We start from the raw sequence: 18,443 nt of genomic DNA, 5'->3' as shown, positions 1-18,443 counted from the left end.
ATCTGATATGAGTGGCTAAATGTTGGGGTTTTTAGCACTTCTTGCCTCCTGACCGGCAGGAGGTACAAGGAGAACATGCTTCGACTAAGACGAGGCCAAGAAAGGTTAGGGCCAGCTGGCCGCCTTCACCCAGCCCTCCTTCCCCAGAGGGAAGACACAGACGTGCCAGGGAGACTGTCACAGCAGGAACTCGTTTATTCGGGAAGTACAAGTGGCTAAAGTAGGAAGCAGGAGTCTATCAGCATACAGGTGGGCAGGCAAGGGGAGGTAGGTGTGGTCGGAGAGGGCGGCGGGGCCAATCCATGGGTTCGAGGTAGCCTTATTTTACATCACAAACCACTGCCAAACCTCCCAATGAGGAGACAGGCAGGTTGGATCTCCAAAACCAGGAAGTGAGCACTGGACCACAAGGTAGGCCTTTTATCCTTGATGTGACCTGCCCCACAGCTATGAACTCTCACCCCCTGGTGATAAAGACCCAAGGCTTCAGATGCAGCACATGGCCTACTCTATACTTAGCCTGCGGTGTAGGCACCGACACTGGTTACCTAAGGATTCGAACACTCTCAGCATCCATGTTAAGGGACAGCTGAGAAGAGGTTCATCATGCAAAATGCTGACAAGAACTTTCTGTGTAAACTGTAAGGTGCTGTGCAGATGTTGTCGACTATGGCTATCATCCATGTTCAGGAAACGGCAAGACTAGCTTTTATAACTGAAGAACATGATTTCTAGGACATCTTCAAAAAGCATAAAGAAGTTATTTCACGTACTTGTAGGAACAACACAGCACAGAAATTTATGTGGAGGAATAGTGGAGTACAAAGTAGAAAGCTAGTCAAAGGTAATGTGTTACTTATGATTAGACTCTCAAAGTCCCTAAAAGTTATGTTAAGGAGACCCTTTCCTCCTGCTAAAGGTAAAACAAGACATATAATTATCAATGTATATCACTACAACTCTTGTAAAAAGTACTTCAAACAGAAAAATCTCAGTTGACAGTCCCATATGACACTGGTGGATGACATAGAGCACCTGACAGCAGAAAAACTGCCACCAACCTAACACAAACTTGTCTGCAGACAGAAAATACACACTAGGATATATTGAAAACAGGATTTAAGTTCTTTGTCATACATATGACAAGCTTACTGAAACTGAAGTTATTTACCTTCAGTTTAATCTTCCTTTGGGAACCATTTTTGTGTTTAACTATTCTTGCTGGTCTTCTTAGGTACCCCAACTGGATGTATACACACATGTGTATAAAAATGCAAAGTGAACACAAGTCAATCAGCTCCTTCTTTGTCTTCTGGTGCTACTGCTAATGGTTGAATCCAGGGCATTGAGCTTTTGCTTGGCTTTTCTGCTCAAGGCTAATTGTATACTATTTTTTTTCTAATTAAATAAAGTTAAGTCTCACAAGAGTTTTCTGCCTTGGTTAGCTTCAAACCACAATACTCAAATCTCAGCCTCCTGAGTACCTAGGATTACAGGTGTGAGCAGTAACTGTGAAGCTGCTTCTTTTGACAAAAGGCAATGATACTCTCAATAAAACATTCCACTTATTATATTTACTCTTGGGTTCCCAGGAATTTGAAGACATTTTAGGGTTTTTTAATTTTTTAATTGTACAAAAGAATAGATTTCATTATATTTTCATCCAGGGTTTCTTTAATGGCATATTTAAAATTCTTTATCAACAATTCAGTCCCAAAGTCTACGATTATATGTAAAATGATATTCATTTGATGAGTTACTAACAACCAATGTATTCCACACAGACTGCATATTTTTCAGCATGGTGGGGGAAAGTTCCATAATGGGGTTAGTAACAGAGGCTGAATCAGTAGCTTAGACTGACATTCAAGTCACATTTTCTAATTAAGGTTCATCAGTTTCCAAACAGCAGTGAACACAGGTGTACCTTAAAACTGTATTTTTCCTTGCTATACATCTTGATCTATATACACTGTGCAAGACTAAGTCAGTGAGGCAGTCAGAGAAATAAATCCATTTGTCAAATACTTAACAGAGTTAACAGTATCAAGATGATATTATAACAGTTAAAACTCTAAGAACTAAATGCTTTGAGAGCAAGCTATTTTGTAAGAACCCTAAATATGAACTTTAACATCTAACTTTAGGGTTTAAATGCTTCCCCAACAGAAAATTAAATTGATTTGCATATATTACTACTTTTAGCATTTGTAGGAAAATATTCACTATGAGTATGTACTTAGCAAATATCTGACATCAGGAAGGAAGGAAGGAAGGAAGGAAGGATGGATGGGAGGGAGGGAGGGAGGGAGGGAGGGAGAAAGGGAAGGGAAGGAAGGAAGGAAGGAAGGAAGGAAGGAAGGAAGGAAGGAAGAAAGAAAGAAAGAAAGAAAGAAAGAAAGAAAGAAAGAAAGAAAGAAAGAAAGAGAAAGAAAAGAATCCAACACTGACATTCATTATATGTTACAAAACAGCATGCTCAAAGTATAGGAAAATTGTTGACACTGTATAAAATCAGGTGGATAATTCTAAAGAAAATAGGCCATCAAATGAGGGAACCATCTAGAAGGAAATAACAGCCTACATTTAAACATCATACTAAAATTTTACTCTTTTTTTTTGTCTGTGGGACATTAACTGTGGACCTAGGCATTGTTCCTGAGCTCTTCAGCTCAAGGCTAACACCCTATCCCTTTGAGCCACAGTGCCACTTCCGATTTTCTGGTGGTTAACTGTATGTAACAGTCTCACGGACTTTAGTGCCCCTGCTGGCTTTGAACCGCGATCCTCAGATCTCAGCCTCCCGAGTAGCTAGGATTACAGGCATGAGCCACCACATCCAGCTTAAAATTGTACTCTTAATCAAAAAATAAAATTATATTTTGAATATCTGTCAAAAGACATTTAAAGTGTAGACTTTTAACCTTAAGCAAGAAGTTTAAACTATTTTGGAAAAAACACATTGTTGTTTTTTTTTTATTTCTCTTGACAATTAAACAGAAACGTGTAGTTGACTTTAATACTTCATCCTCTCAATTCCTCCAGTCCAGGTCCACAACATAAAAAATACTAACAATAGAGAAATTCATAACAGCAAACACTTAGGCAAGGACTATTTACCAGAGTTATCGATTACAGAAAATCTGTTGTATTATTTTATTTTTATCCAATCCACAAAAACTATATATACTTAGGAGGGGTCATATGGTATTTTGATAAGCGTATTTATTATACAACATTTAAATTAGGTTACATGTGTCTATCTCGTCAAATGCTGTTTCTCTAAGGTGAAAAAAAATTAGAAATTCAAATTTGAAAAGGAATTAGATAGAAAGTGCTTAGGACAATGATCAATTAGTCATCTTAAAAAATACAAACAGATGTCAGATACTGCTGTCAGGCTCTCAAGTTAAATCAAACTTTTAGGGTCTGGGTTTCACATTTAAGAAACAGTTGTCAGAACTTCACACAGACTATAAATAAAAAAAGTGATTATGTCCAGGTGGCAACATTTTGAAGAATGCTTATTCCTGGATGGAATATGCATTTCCATATTTTATCAATGAATATATATAGGCATATATGTATCTTGTGGTTTCATAAGAAGAAATAAACATTTTGGGGGGGACAGTAGGCTTTTTATTACACACATATGGCTACCAATTAAAGTAAAATCAGACTAGGTGGATTTCACAAAAAAGGAGCTCAAGAATTATTTAAATATATATTAACACATATAGGATTTTATATTTTAAAGACCAGTAGGCCAGAGTCTCAACAACATACCTTGGATGATAAAACATAATATTTTCATTGTCTTTACAGTCTCACTGTGTAGAAAAATGAACAAGAGAATGTAAAAGCCTATCATATATACCTTCTTTTGTTAAATAATGATAGGAAAAAAATGAAACAATTTTAAAAAGGAATTTCCAGAAGCTGTGTAGTTCCAATCAATACTGATAGAGCAAAAGGTTGGTGTGAAAAGCACAAAGCTGGCAGCCCGCTCCTATATTTTTCTTTAAGTCCTACAGTCAAAGTCTTCTGCTATGGCTTAGCCTAGTTTTGCACTTGCTAGAAATTACACTTTTTGTGAACTTTCTCAACGATAATAAGACTAATTACAATGTCTATAATTTAAGTAACTTTCCATAGGAAATTAAAACTACAAATCCAAGTAGACAGTATCCTCATGATAGCTAGGGAAAGTGTTCCAGTGTAGAATAAACTTCAGACTTGCTTCACAATGCACACCTTAGTTATTACCAGAGCAGCAGAATATTAAAGCAAAAGATAAAAATGCCATAAAACATTTTTGTTTTACTATACTTAAATTCTTCCCAATAAAATGGGTGCTTTGTTCAACAAATTCTTTTTACCTAATTTTAATATACTAAATTTACATTTGCAAATGGTAGATTCATAAAGTCAAAATTGATTATACAAACCACTGTATTCAATGGGTCCAAATGTATACTACTCAAATGTCATCCTTATGATCCATTTTTATCATGGTCTTTTCCATTTATTCAAATAAGTATATATTCATTATCCATACCCCAGAAGCATTTGCTATATTTAAAAAATCCATTTATCAATATTTGAAGGTAGTATTCACATCAATCCTGTTTGCCTTCACGCCATTGTCGTGAGCCTTCATTCCAGGCCACATACACAAAGAGTGCCAGCACGACGTGTACCGCCACCACTGCTACAATTGCTGCATAAAAATAGCTGTCTCTGTTGGACATTCCAAGTACACCTATCAAAAGAAAAAATCATTTCCACCTTATTCCCAAACATACTAACATACTAAAACACAATGTACAAGGCACACTAAGTCAGTGTGTGTGTGTGTGTGTGTGTGTGTGTGTGTGTGTGTGTGTGTGTGTGTGTGTATACATATATATATATATAATACCTATACTATACCATACCTAAGTCTTTACTAGGTATATGATTGCTTAACTGAAAACTAATATTGTAGATAGGAAAGTAATAGTATACATACAGGCCCAAGGATTAGTACTAAGCTTGATCTCAGGGCTTAAGCATTACCCTTTATCTTTTTTGTACTAAAGGTTACAGCTCTACCACTTGAGTCAAAGTTCCAATTCTAGATGTTAAGGTGTTATTTGCAGATAAGAATCTTAGGGACTTTCCTGCAATCACTGGCTTCGAACCTTGATTCTCAGATCTCAGCCTCAGAGTAACTAGTATTACAAGTATAAGCTACCAGCACATGGCTTATATTCTAAAATATTCTTTAATCTCAATTTAAAATTTTGTTGAAGAGCCAGGTGTGGTGGCTCATGCGTGTAATGCTAGTTACTCAGGAGACTGAGATCTGAGGATCTTGGTCCAAAGTCAGCCTGGGCAATACAAAACCTACAAAGTTATGAGACTCTTATCTCCAATTAATCACTAGAAAACAGGAAGTGGGGCTAATTAAAAGGACCTCCAGGATAGTGAAACAAAAGCCATATAATGAATGATTGTTGTCCTTAATGTACTATGTTGTCTCTCATCTCCTTTGCTGTCCCTTGTTATCTCATATTGGTATAGTATCTCACTTTGTTATCTAATATATTGAATTTATTTGTATTTGGATATTTGAAATTTGATAGGGAAGGGGGGAAAACCAAGACGGGTGGGGGGTGTGGGGGGGGAGGGAAACGGGTACCAAGACATGTGAAAGGGTATCAATGTATGTGAATTAATTCACCTTCTATCTGGCAAATATCATGTAACCCTTTTACTAATTACAAAAAAAAAAAAAGAGTAGGGCAGTAGCCTTGAGCTGAAACACTCAAGGACAGCACCCAGGCCCAGGGGTAGAGCGGTAGCCTTGAGCTGAACAGCTCAGGGACAGCATCCAGGCCAGAGTTCAAGCCCCATGATCCCCTCTCCCAAAAAAACTTTGTTGAAGAGCTTTGATATTTAAAAGGGGAATTCCTTTTCTTTCCCTTCCAATATCTGACACCAAAAATCCATTCCCTCAAATATTTCCTTCCATGTCCGGCCAATTGTTGTTCTCAAAGGGATACCAAACTATGTCCAAGACTTTCTATAAGCAACGACAAATAAATGTCAAATGAAAATAATTATGAATGATGAAAATTCTCACTTCATGAAAAATAAAGCAGAAGAAAGTACATTAACATCAACTTTTTCAGGGAAAAAAAAGCATCATAAAGAAATTGACCATAAATTAGGAAAGGAGCAAATTACTTCTTTTTTTTTTTTGCCAGACCTGAAGACTGAACTCAGGGCCTGAGCATTGTCCTTGGGCTTTTCTCAAGGCTAGTGCTCTACCTCTTGAGCCACAGCACCACTTGTGGCTTTTTCTATGTATGTGGTACCAAGGAATTGAACACGAGTCTTTGTGCATGCTAGGCAAGCACTCTACCACTAGGCCAAACTCCCAGCCCTCTAAATTATCTTTTTTAAAAGATTACCTTCAAATATATATGATTTAGTTGCAAAATAGAGTCCAATAGGAACTGTGATCATTAATGCTGTGAAGAACAGGAGTGTCTTCAGAGTAGATGCTAATGAACCTTCATTTCTAAAATAAAATAAAATAAAGAAAATTATCAGAATTTTCATCCAATTATTCCTAAATATCCTTCACACATTGAACAAAGAACAGTGATTTACAAAAATAGTGCAACCTAAGAGCCAACAGAGGCAAAGCTTCTAAAAATCAGAAACCTATCTGTGAGTAGACAGGCACCCATCTTTAACAGACTGGGATTCACTTTCTATGTGATTCTTTCACATCCAAACATCAAAAAGAAATTCCTATTTCAAACTCAGTAGGCATTGAAGCATCTCATCCAAAATGTCCAGCCCAAGTATAGTAACCAGACAGAGAATCAGTTCTCCAATACACAAAATCCGGGCTGGAACTAGTTGGGGCAAACACCTTGACTCCCCTCAAAGCTGCAGCCACCCATCAGCAAATGTGGTATCACCGTCTATATGATAGAAATAATGGGTCTGGTGGTAGATCCAACCGGCAAAAGTGTAGGCGCCAAAATCATGAATGAAAAGGTCTCTACTCCATTCTATTTTAGCGGCAAGTGTCCTGTGCTAGCCCTGCCTTGCTTCACTCCAAGTAGTTCCCTACCAGCCAGCAAGCAAACACAGTAGAATCCAGAAGAAACTGTGCCTTCCTCATTGGAAGCATCCTGTGCTCAGGGTATATGGAAATCCAGGGTGGCAAATGTCACTCCATTTCTTTGTGGTAACTATCATAATCTATGCTGGCCCTACCCCAACTCACTCCACCCCTACCAGCCCCCATTAAGGCAATGTCCCAATGGGCTAGGAAAAAATTGAGTGTTGCCACATACATTAGAAGTAACCCATAACAGGGTAATGTGGAAATTCCACCTGTCAAAAACTCAATGCATTTATTCATGGGAAGCCCAACAACCCCCCCCCACACACACACAGGACAAGACTGAATACATCAATAGAATTGACTTGTGATCCATCCCCACAAAATTTACAATTCCAGGTAGAAAATATATCCTATCACAGCAACTCATTGCCTTGCTTGTCTCTTTGTCTAGTCCTGGGGCTTGAACTCAGGGTCTAGGTGCTGCCCCTGAGAATGTTTTGGTGAATACTAGTACTGTAACACTGTCACAGCTCCCTATCCAGCTTTTTTTTTTTTGCGAGGTAGGGGGAATGGGGTAGTTTATTGAAGATAAGTCTCATGGACTTTCCTGCTCTGGGTAGCTTCCAGCTGGGATCCTCAGATCTCAGCTAGGATTTACAGGTATGAGCAGGTTCTGTTCTTTGTTATATTATTCTAAAGGTGATATGCAGAGGTATTAGTTATATAAGACAGTTAATGAGCACATTTCTTTTTTTTTTGCCAATCCTGGGCTTGAGGTCAGAGCCTGAGCACTGTCCTTGGACTTTCTCAAGGCTAAAGCTCTACCCCTTAAGCCTCTGCACCACTTCTGGGTTTTTTCTATGTATGTGGTGCCGAGTAATTGAACTCGGGTCTTTGTGTATGCTAGCACTCTACCACTAGGCCAAACTCCCAGCGCCAATGAGCACATTTCTTTTTGAATAGTGTCACCTATTTCCTTGTTTTTTCCCAGTTTTTGGTAATTCATATTAAATACTAAAGATGAAATTAGTAGCCTTGGAGATCTAGTTTTTTTAAGTTATTTCTGTTAGCTACAATGTGTCTATAAATCTGGAATTAAATGCACTGGAATATGATAACTTATACCGGTCTCTAGAAATTCATACACAGTGAGGCCAAAGGAGGCACATTATGTGTGTATATTCAACTACAAATTCCTGGCTCCAGGTTAGTACCTTTTACATACTCATAAAAAGTTATAACATTTCCAATGTGTTTGGGACTATTCTTATGTAGTTTTGTTTAAGATAAACTTTAATGAATGAATAAAGTAAACTAGTATCTTAGATTTACAGGTAAGTGCTTATAGGCACAAGTAAATTTAGAAATGAAAATGGAAATCCAGCCCATTTAGCAAGTTATATGATGAACATTCATGTGTACAATTTCCATGTTGTCATTACTTGACAATAAAGCAAAAATAATCACCAAAAAAGAAAAAGAAAAGCAGACAAAGAGCATAAAATCTAGTTTACAATAATATATATGCATACTCTAGATTGGTATTAGTCCATTAAATTATGCTGGTGTAGAGACATCATTTAACACATTTCTCCAAGTGCATCCTATCCAATTACACATAAAATATTTACCAGAACATATAGTATATGTTAAAATTATATGCTCTGTATATATTTGAGAATTTAAATATTTAGTGCTATAAAAAATGCTGTTATGGCCAGGAGTTTGGCCTAGTGGTACAGTGCTTGCCTAGCATTCACAAAGGCCTGGGTTTGATTCCTCGGTACTGCATATATAGAAAAAAGCCAGAAGTGGTGCTGAGGTTCAAATGGTAGAGCTATAGTTTTGAGAAAGTTCAAGGACAGTGCTCAGGTCTTGAGCTGAAGCCCAGGACTGGCAAAAAAAATGCTGTTATATTTTTTTATGTACAGCAATGGCTCTTTATTTAGTATTTGTGAGTTTGGTTATTACTGACGTACATTATTATCATCCAATACATGCAAGTCTGTTAAAACATTCCATACCAATAAATTTCAAGAATATATTGTGATGATAATAAACAGTGAGGATAAGAAGCTATGGACTTGCAAATAAAATTTCATGGAAACAGTTATTACTGGACGAAGTAGAGGTTGACCAATAATGTTATCTGGCCTGAATTTCATATATGTATATTCTTGCTTTTCTCAATATATTTAACAACTGATGTCATATTTTCAATTTCTTCTAATCATTGTCTTTGTGTTAAACAACAATTTAATTGGGCTGGAAATGTAGTTGAGTGGTAGCATCCTTGGCTAGTATGTAACAGGGTGTAGATTCAATATTCACGTGAAAAAATATGAACCTAGAAAGAAAAGAGTAGTTTCTTCTAGGTATGGTGGTGATTTAGGACAAAGTACAGTCATTTAGCAAAACAAGGGTACATTCCAGGAAATGTATTGTTTTACAAGGATGTTATTTTGTAAAGAGAGCCCATGCTAAGAAATGTCCTATGTTTCTAGATGATATATTCACACCAGAGTAGTATCAAAGATTCTATCTGTCATTGACCATAACATTCTTATGTGGTGCAGGACTGTATACAGTGAATGTTCATTGTAGAAAGTTTTGAAAAGTTTAGAATACCTTGACTATATTTATCACAGGCCTTGGAATTAATGGCATTGTCCCAATGCCAGCTTCAACACTTAATTATATGGTCTAATTCTGTGGGGTAAGCTATTTAACCTGAGCTCAGGTTATCTTGCTCATTAGAAAAAAAATAAGTGATTGGAGAAAGTATTAAGACATAACATTGTGTGCATTAAGTGTGTACAGTGCACCAGATATAATAGTTCTCAAAGGATGGTAGGCAGGGATAATGGTAAGAAACACAAGTTATGTCTTAAGAGTCCCATTTAGCTAGCAGTTTTCATCTTGCTCACTTGTTCTCTTTTAAAAGAGTCAGCCTCATATTCCGGCCAACCTGTACTGTTGTCACAGAACAAATATGTGTTAAAGTGGATGGTGCAGGTCCGAGGAGGGGAAGCAGATCTGACTTTTGTCCTAAGAGACCTTAACGCACAGGGAAAGAAAAGATCTTAACACAGTCAGGAGCGAGAGGAAGTGCATGGACAGAAGTATGTCTGCTGGTCTGTCTCCCATGACCCGGAGTTCCTAGTCCCCGATGGAATAAGTGCACCAGGGGTAGGAGTGCAGATGCTGCACGCTCCAACCTGCCAGCAGGCCCAAAGGTTCACATCCCTCAGACCACCCGGCTATGCTCGGACCCCGCTCCTGTCCAGGACCATGCGCTTGGCAGATTGGAGCCCGCCGCTTCTACCTGAACTCGGGTGGCTGCAGCGCATTCAGCGCCGCTTTGTCAAGACGATCCATTCTGTCGCTGGGCCGCCGCAAGAGTGTGGCTAGCGGTCCGGGATCAACGGTACTTTACCACACAAGTTGCCGGTGAGAGACCAGTTGTGCCGGAAGTGTCTGGGTCTTCCGAGCCGCGGGGTGAAGTGCGCAGAAGCAGCGCAGCGTAGTGACGCAATATTACAGCGGGCGCACGCGCCGCCTCAACGCCGCCGCTCACGTGACTTACCCGCGGAGGCTGCGCTGGGCGCGGCCGACGGGGAGTGGCTTGGGCTCTAACAGCAGGCCGGGTGAGTAGCCCAGCCACTCCACGTTGAGTCGAGATTTTCCACGAAGCATACTCTTCTGCGATAGGCAGCCAGGTAGCCGCTACCTGAGCTCAAGCAATCGCTGCTCGTGTGGGTCGTGTTCCCCTTAGCCGAGCTGCGGCGGGAGCGAGGCGATCTTACTCGTGGAGCTGCAAGGAGGGCGGGCGACGAGGCACGGGGCTCTGGTGCTAGGCAACTGAACAGTTTCCGACGACAACAACACAAAAAAGCAGTACACATTATTCCAACAGACTTGAGCAAATGCCTTATTAATTAGATCCCCCCTGTGGTGGAAGTCCACTGTGAGAAGCTGGAACTTCATTTAACACTTACCTGGTCTGGTTCGTTAAACTAGAGAACTGCCCTCACAAACAGCCCTTGCTGAGACTGACTAGTCCAAGCTGGTGACCCCAGCTCGCACTTAAACTTACAAACATACTTTGCAGCTGCTCACAAAGCTGCCAATGAGACAACAGGAACTCAAATAGTAAGGACAGATGAGCACATGCAACCCGAGAGGTATAAAACAGGGTGTGTAAACCCCGGGTCAGACTTGACAAAATTAGGTTGCTGCTGGCTGCTAGTGAGAGGCCATGCCTTACATGGCCACAGCCTGGAAAGGGCCGCTGACCACATATCTATTTTCTACATCATAAGAATACAGAGGACACAGCGAGATCATGACTAAATCAACACTTAATGAATTGGACCACGGTGGTCAGGTAAACACCGGTAAGCCCAAGTTTTACTTAAAATATTATAATCCCTCTCTATGCCTCAACAACGTTTGTAGGTGTGCAAAAAAGCATCTGCTATGCTGTAAGAATTTCACGCTTCACTTGAAATAATTTACATGTCAGATTAAGGTAGCCACCCATTAAGACACAAACACCCTGCCACTTGTTTCTGTACAGCTCATAAACTAACAATCTCCTTTCCATTCTTACCTGGCTGGAAAAACTCAAAAGTACCATCTAACAACAGGCAAAGATTAAGAACTTCAAATTTCAACATTAGGAAATGTTATCCTACCCCACCCACAGTTGCTCATCTGTAATGTGCTCAAGTGTAATTTTGAATACTGTTGACAAATACTATGAGCCACAATGCCTAAAATATTCACCCTACAGCACTTTATAGGCAAACTTTTCAATCATAGATCTGTAGATAATCATCGTAATACATTCTCAAACTGTTGCTGAATCAAAAACTAATAGCACAGATTTTTTTGTTCATGTTGTTGTTGTTGTTGTTTTTGTTCTTTTTTTTTTTGACTCATGGGCCTTGAACTTGGCCTGAGCACTGTCCCTCAACTCTTCTGCTCAAGACTGTCAACCCATCCCAGGGCCTGGGCACTGTCCCGGAGCTCTTCAGCTCAAGCCTACTGCCCTGCCCTTGACCCAAGCCCCACTTCCCATTTCCTAGAGGTTAATTGAACATAAGAATCTAAGATCCTTTTGTACCCAGGCTGGCTTTGAACCTTGATCCTCAGATCTCAGCCTCCTGAGTAACTAGAATTACAGGCGTCAGCCACCACGCCCAGCCAGTAGCACAGATTTCTGAAAACAACTTTCAGTGTTTGTTTCGGAACAAATTATGTTTACTTGTAACATGTTGAGAACTAGTTAACATATCACTTCTTAATTATACCAAATTGATGAGATAATCCTGCTTATTTCATGAGAAAATACACAAAGGATTACTAAACGCCAAAACTAACATATACAAACTAGACTGAGTCTGAATCTTCTAAAACATGTAATGAACAGTAAAGTAATAATCAGTTAGAACCAGTGTCCATAAAGAGGCTTCCATATTTAAAATTCACAATTAATATTGGCAATATAACTAAACATAGCTTGCAAAAGGACAAGAAACAAGACTAGTCTTCAGAATAAAATAATCAAAAACCACTGATAAAACTGTGTTAGTTTGCTTGAACTGCATTAACAAATTCCCACAAATTTGATACGAGAACACCAGTTAACTGCTTCTCTCCTCTCTACTTATAAAGACTCAAGTCTGAGGTATAGGCATTTGCAAACTTAGCTCCTTTGGCAACTGTGGGGGAAGGATCTCTCTGTTGGGCATGCCTTCATGAATGCTGTCCAGATTTCCACTTTCAGAAACCCATATTACATTACAATGCCACCCTGAGATTTACAGATTAAGCATATGAGTTTGGGGATAAGCACATAATCGACTCACAACAATAGCTCAATCTCCGCTTTGTACATACATCCATCTCTGCACGTGTAGCTCAATGCTTGATTCACAGGTGGGTTCGTTTTCATGTGTGCCAATAACAAGTCTTGAACTCAGGTCACACTGAAGTTATAGAGAAACAGTGAGGTTTAAGCATGGAACACATTCATACAGTGCTTGCCTCACATGAAGGCAGCTGTTCTACCTCTTGAGCCACAGCTGCACTTCTGGCTATTTGCTAGTTAATTGGTCATAAGTATTTATGAAAATTTCTTCCCAGTGTGGCTTTGAACCACAAGCTTAGGATCTCAACTTCCCCAGTAGCTAGAATTACGTGTGTGAGCCCGAGCAGCTGGCTTAGCTAGGCTCTTTCTTTTGTTGTTGTTGTTGCTCTTATGATCAAATTTTTATTCTCTTCAGGTAGTTCTACAAAGTAGTTGCCATTACACAAAACACTTTATGAATGCCATCCATCTTGATCAACATCATCTTTTCAACATTGTCACTCGTCTCTTCCCTACCCAGCCTCATTTTTGGTCATTTTATAGGATACACATTGAATTCTTGACTGCATTCACCCTCTCTTCTCCTCTGCCCCTTTCCTCTTGAGCCCACTCCACTGCTGTGAAGTATCAGATTCCTAGTGTAAAACTTTGACTTTGCCTGTCTGAAGAAATTACATTGAGTTCTATCCTGAATCTAACATATTTTAGATAGGTTCTTTCATCACTTCATATTAGCAGCCTGTGTACTCGTTTTGTGATAACTCAAACAAGTGCCACTCCTAAATGACGTTGCACATGAGACAAAATGTCCAGTTAATGTAATTTACACATTTGTGTATGTGGAAAACTTTCACCCATTTTATTTTTTCTGGGTCATGGGTCTTGAAGTCTGGGCTTGGGCACTGTCCCTGAGCTCTTCACCTCAAGGCCACAGCCCTATCCTTGAGCCACAGCACCACTTCCAGCTTTCTTGTGGTTAATTGGAGATAAGAGTCTCACAGACTTTACTGACTGGGCTGGCTTTGTAGTGCAATCCTCACAGCTTCCTGACTAGCTAGGATTACAGGCGGAGGGATTGCATCACACCTTTTTTTGATGATTCATAATACATTATGACAACATTCACTGTGAGATACTAAAAAAAGCAAAAATTAAAAAAATAAAAGGAAAAGAAAGAAAACTTGTCAAACTCCAAAAGTGTAGAGGAAATGAATTTAACTAGCACTCTGTCCAATCAACAAAGCCCTTGAACCTCTTTCCTAAAGCAGCTGCTAAAGAATTGGATGCTAGCAGAGCCGTTGCCAAGGAAATGAATGGCATGTCAGGAGGCGTGGCAATCACAGAAGAGACCATAGGGATGGCTCTGCTCTTCCTTCGAGATTTACAAAATGATTCTGAAACTGAAAGAACACGTGTCAGACACTTTCACTTTAGTTGAGAAAATCTGAGAGCTAACAATAGAAAGTGACATGTCCCCAAATTCTTTGGATCAGTGATGGGAGTATCAAATGACTACTTAGTCTCTAACTCCTACTATCGACTTTGCTCTGCAATCTTGCCATAGACTTCTATACTGCTAATCCCATTATATGCAAAGCGTACACCTAGAATCAGATTATAAAAAACCCTCTGATTTGCTCGACAGACTCACAAACTGTGCTCCCCTACAGTTCCAAGTTGGACACCTGGCTGTGTGGTTAGATGGAACTGGCCAACCTGAAACAACTTTCTTGTACTTTGCAAGCCTAAGCATGCACAGGGTGACACCTGACAGACAAAAATAGGTTCCACCATACGAGCAGCCAAACATACTGAAAAGGAGACAGATGAAAGATGGAAACTGACTTCTTTATAATATAATGACATATCTGTTTCTATGTTTTTCTTTCTCTGAAAGTACAAACTGGTAACAGCAGTTATACTTGAATGAAACCAATTAAGATTTTTATGATGTATTCACTATAATAGTTACTATAACTGTAATTCCACCTTTTAAGTGAGAGAACTGTCCATTAATTTGTGTCTTTACCATGCAAATGTATTCAAATCCAAAAACTGTCGGTGTACATGCATACAAATGATGGTGCATGCTGCCAACACAAAGGAGCCTTTTCCAGTTCCTGTGGTTCCTAAATCAGGTAGTACCCTCATGCAGTCCTCCTCAACACAGTTCCCATTGTGTGATTCCGCCACAGGTCTCCCCTCCCTGCACGCTGCAATCTTTCCACAGAAATAAATACCTTGGTTAGCTTTATAGGACAATGGAAGCAACAGGATCCTCAATGGGCCCATGGTGTGTTGCCCATGACTGCTACTTTCCTAGTTCCCATGTGCCTCTCTTTGTGTCTTCTGTCTCGCCCTTTTCTCCATTCTTTCACTATCCTTTCATTCTCTACTCCTCTCCTTCTCTCCTCCTGTTCCTTCCCTTCCCCTCCCCTGTCCTCTCCAATATGGCACTTCAGACTTTCAGACTAGTGCTTCACCACTTCCTACTTCTGTGACAAGTAGTTGTGACTTTTATATAGTCTAGCTTGCCTAGTGTTAAGGAAAGGCGACAGGTGGCCTTGTCATCACAGCATTGCCCATAGCACAGCACCTTGAGCATGTGCTCTCAGCACTCTCTTGGCGTGGAGCTCTACTGAGAGCCCTGTTCAGGCCGCTGTTGTTCCCATCTTCCCTTGCTCTTCCTGCACTCTTTGAACAATGCTGGGAGAACACTTAGAGGTGGCAAGGACCAACCTCATTGCCTCCACACACTGCTCTCCATTCAGCCTCTGGACTCAGGCTGATCATGTCAAGCCACACAGAATCTAGATTTCCTTGGGACAGAGTGCATCTTGTGTTCCTTTGGTGAAAACAATGTGATCCTTTAGGCCCATGGAAGTACAAGAAAGGATAAGAGAACAGCCTCGTTCCTAGAGAGGGCTATCTACCTAGGCTTGGCCACCGATATTGATCTACCAAGAAGCTCAATGTTCATACCACAAAACAGCTACTCTTGAGAGCAGGCATGCTGTTGTATACCTGTAGACCCAGTTGTTCACAAGGTAGAGAGCAGAATTATTATGATTCAAGGTCATGTTGATAAAAAAAACATTAGCAAGAACCCCCCCAATATTGACAAATAAACCATGTGTGCTACAATCATTTGTAATCTTATGATCGAAGAGAATTATGAGCCAAAATAGGCCACAGGCACAAATGCAAGACACTGTCCAAAATCTAAAACAAATGGTTGAGTGCCTATTCACAAGTACAAGGTCCTGAGTTCAAGTCCAGTAGCACCCTCACCCAGAAAATAATAGCTGTTTCCCAGAGATCTAGGTCAGGCTGCTAAGGAATGGTAAATAAAAGATTTCTGCTTGAATGTTCTGTACCAATAAGACAATCTATCACTATGGCCTATTGCCCACCTGCCACCCACTGTTCTTGGACTGACACTATTACTTTGGTGGCTGATGCTCCATCTAGACACTTGGCCCACGTACATGATGACACACTATCTGTGCCCTGACTGCTGGCATTCCCTAGGTTTCATTTACATAAGTCCATTTGCAGAGCTTATAGTAACTCTTGGAACACACTAAACTATGGCAGCTCACATCTCCAGCAGAGGAATCCTTGGACTTTCCAACTGTGAAGTAGTCTCGCAGCCTCCATTTTCTCTTCTGAGCTCAGTGTCTCCCAACAACATTTGATGCTTCTTACAGTAATGCTTCTTCTCGCTGCAGTAGCTTAAAAATGGGGCCTTTGAATCTCCACATCTTCTCTAACGCATTCTCAGTGGGTATTGTATAGCCTAATGGGTGTCACTAAACCAGGCACTTAAGTCACGTATCTTATGCCTGTCATCCCAGCTACCCAAGCCAGCCTGGTCAGAAAAGTCCTAAGTGATTGCATGTGAATGGAAGAATTTGGACACAGTGATATATGCCCACCATCTCAGCTATGATAGTAATCCAGAAATAGGCAAATTATGATCTAGGTAAAAATTCAGGACTGTATCTCAAATAACTATTGCAAAAAAAAATCTCCAGTGTCATGGCTCTAGAACAGTCCCTACCTATAGGCTCTGAGTTGAAATCTTAGTATCTCAAAAATTGTGTGTTCACCAGGCACTGGTGGCTCACGCCTGTAATCCTAGCTACTCAGGAGGCTGAGATCTGAGGATCCTGGTTCAAAGCCAGCCCAGGCATGGAAGTCTATGAGACTCATATCTCCAATTAACCACTAGAAAACTGGAAGTGGCACTGTGGCTCAAGCTGAAGAGCTCATGGACAGCATCCAGGTACAGATTTCAAATCACACAACCAATCAAAAAAATAAAAAATTGTGTGTTCCTATCTCCATCAGTGTGGCATCGCATAGCTATAAGACAGACACACAGGACTCCGGGAGAGGCAGCTGGATTATAATAGAAACCACTAGACTTGAAGCCAGAAGTATGGCTTTCCCTTGCTACTGTACCAGAAGTAGGTTAATGGTGTTCTCTAAACATAGACTATGCTATGAAGATCTGATGTGGGGGTCATTTGACAAACAAGTGTGATGAAAGAAGTAGCTGGGCCTGGGAATTTGCTGTGAGTGAGACAGGCCAGGCTCTAACGGCATTATAAAGTCTCATTTCCTAACCATGAAACATTTAGAGCTGCAGTAGAATACTATCTCCTGCTTCCTCCCTCCCCCACCCCTATTGGTCAGGATCAGAGCAGAAGGGTCCCCACCATGGAGAGGAGGAGGAAGAGAATGAATTATGCTAGATGACTAGTCCCTTTCTCCCCAGAGGAGGTGATTTGGTGCTCTCTGAGCCTGCGGTGGATGGGGCATACATTTTATAGCGCCTAGTACATGCTTGTGTACATAGTTGGGCTTAGCTGAATGGGCGAATGAATCTTTCTTGCTTTCTTTCTAGAACAAGGAAGGCCTGTAAGGGGGTGTTATCCTTGGCCCCTGACACCAGCATAATGATGGCATCCAACAGTAAAGCATTTTTGTGTGTAAATATCACTTAAGTCTGCACAGCACTTGTCAAACAATGAGGCTCTGACAGAGACCAGGGTATCAACCTGGAAGCATTTTTACGGTAATCATTTTCCTACAGAATTCAAAGCAGCAAAAGGAGAGCTTTCAAATACTCCCCCAGAATGCTGCGACTGAAAGGAACTTTCCAGATCACAAAAACCAACTCTTTCATTTCCCAGATGGCAAAGCCAAGATTCTAGCTAGCAGGGGTAGAGGAGGAAAAGGAGGCTACTTTTTCCTGGCCCAAGGCCTGACACACAGTAGAACCTACCAGAGGATTGTTGTAGCCTGCTTGCTTGACAGACTGCCTAGCCAGAGCATGGAGTGAGAACTCAGCCACTGTTTGGGCATGGAGGTAGGGGGCACCTTAGACCCTAGGAGGCTAAAGGGAAGCAAACGACAAGAACAAAGAATGAA

General features: G+C 40.4%; 1 protein-coding gene across 2 annotated transcripts; it reads right to left on the bottom strand.

The window, feature by feature from the left end:
- Window positions 1-2,348: 2,348 nt before the first annotated feature.
- On the bottom strand, window positions 2,349-10,825 carry Vma21 (vacuolar ATPase assembly factor VMA21). 2 transcript variants are annotated; one of them, XM_090326270.1, is made up of 3 exons: window positions 10,716-10,825; window positions 6,459-6,568; window positions 2,349-4,762 (listed from the first exon to the last, which is right to left on the bottom strand). In XM_090326270.1, exons 1-3 carry the CDS (start codon window positions 10,823-10,825, stop codon window positions 4,620-4,622), a joined length of 363 nt encoding a protein of 120 aa, XP_090182396.1. In that variant the 3' UTR covers window positions 2,349-4,619. The 2 variants fall into 2 exon arrangements, with proteins under 2 accessions (XP_090182396.1, XP_090182397.1); XM_090326271.1 differs by lacking the exon at window positions 10,716-10,825 and adding an exon at window positions 10,455-10,614.
- Between the last annotated feature and the right edge of the window lie 7,618 nt (window positions 10,826-18,443).

Source organism: Megascapheus bottae, chromosome X (assembly GCF_031878675.1).
Source record: "Megascapheus bottae isolate mThoBot1 chromosome X, mThoBot2.hap1, whole genome shotgun sequence".
Lineage (NCBI taxonomy): Eukaryota > Metazoa > Chordata > Mammalia > Rodentia > Geomyidae > Megascapheus > Megascapheus bottae.
Note: the sequence above shows the minus strand (reverse complement) of the source record. Positions and strands in the feature narration are given on the sequence as shown.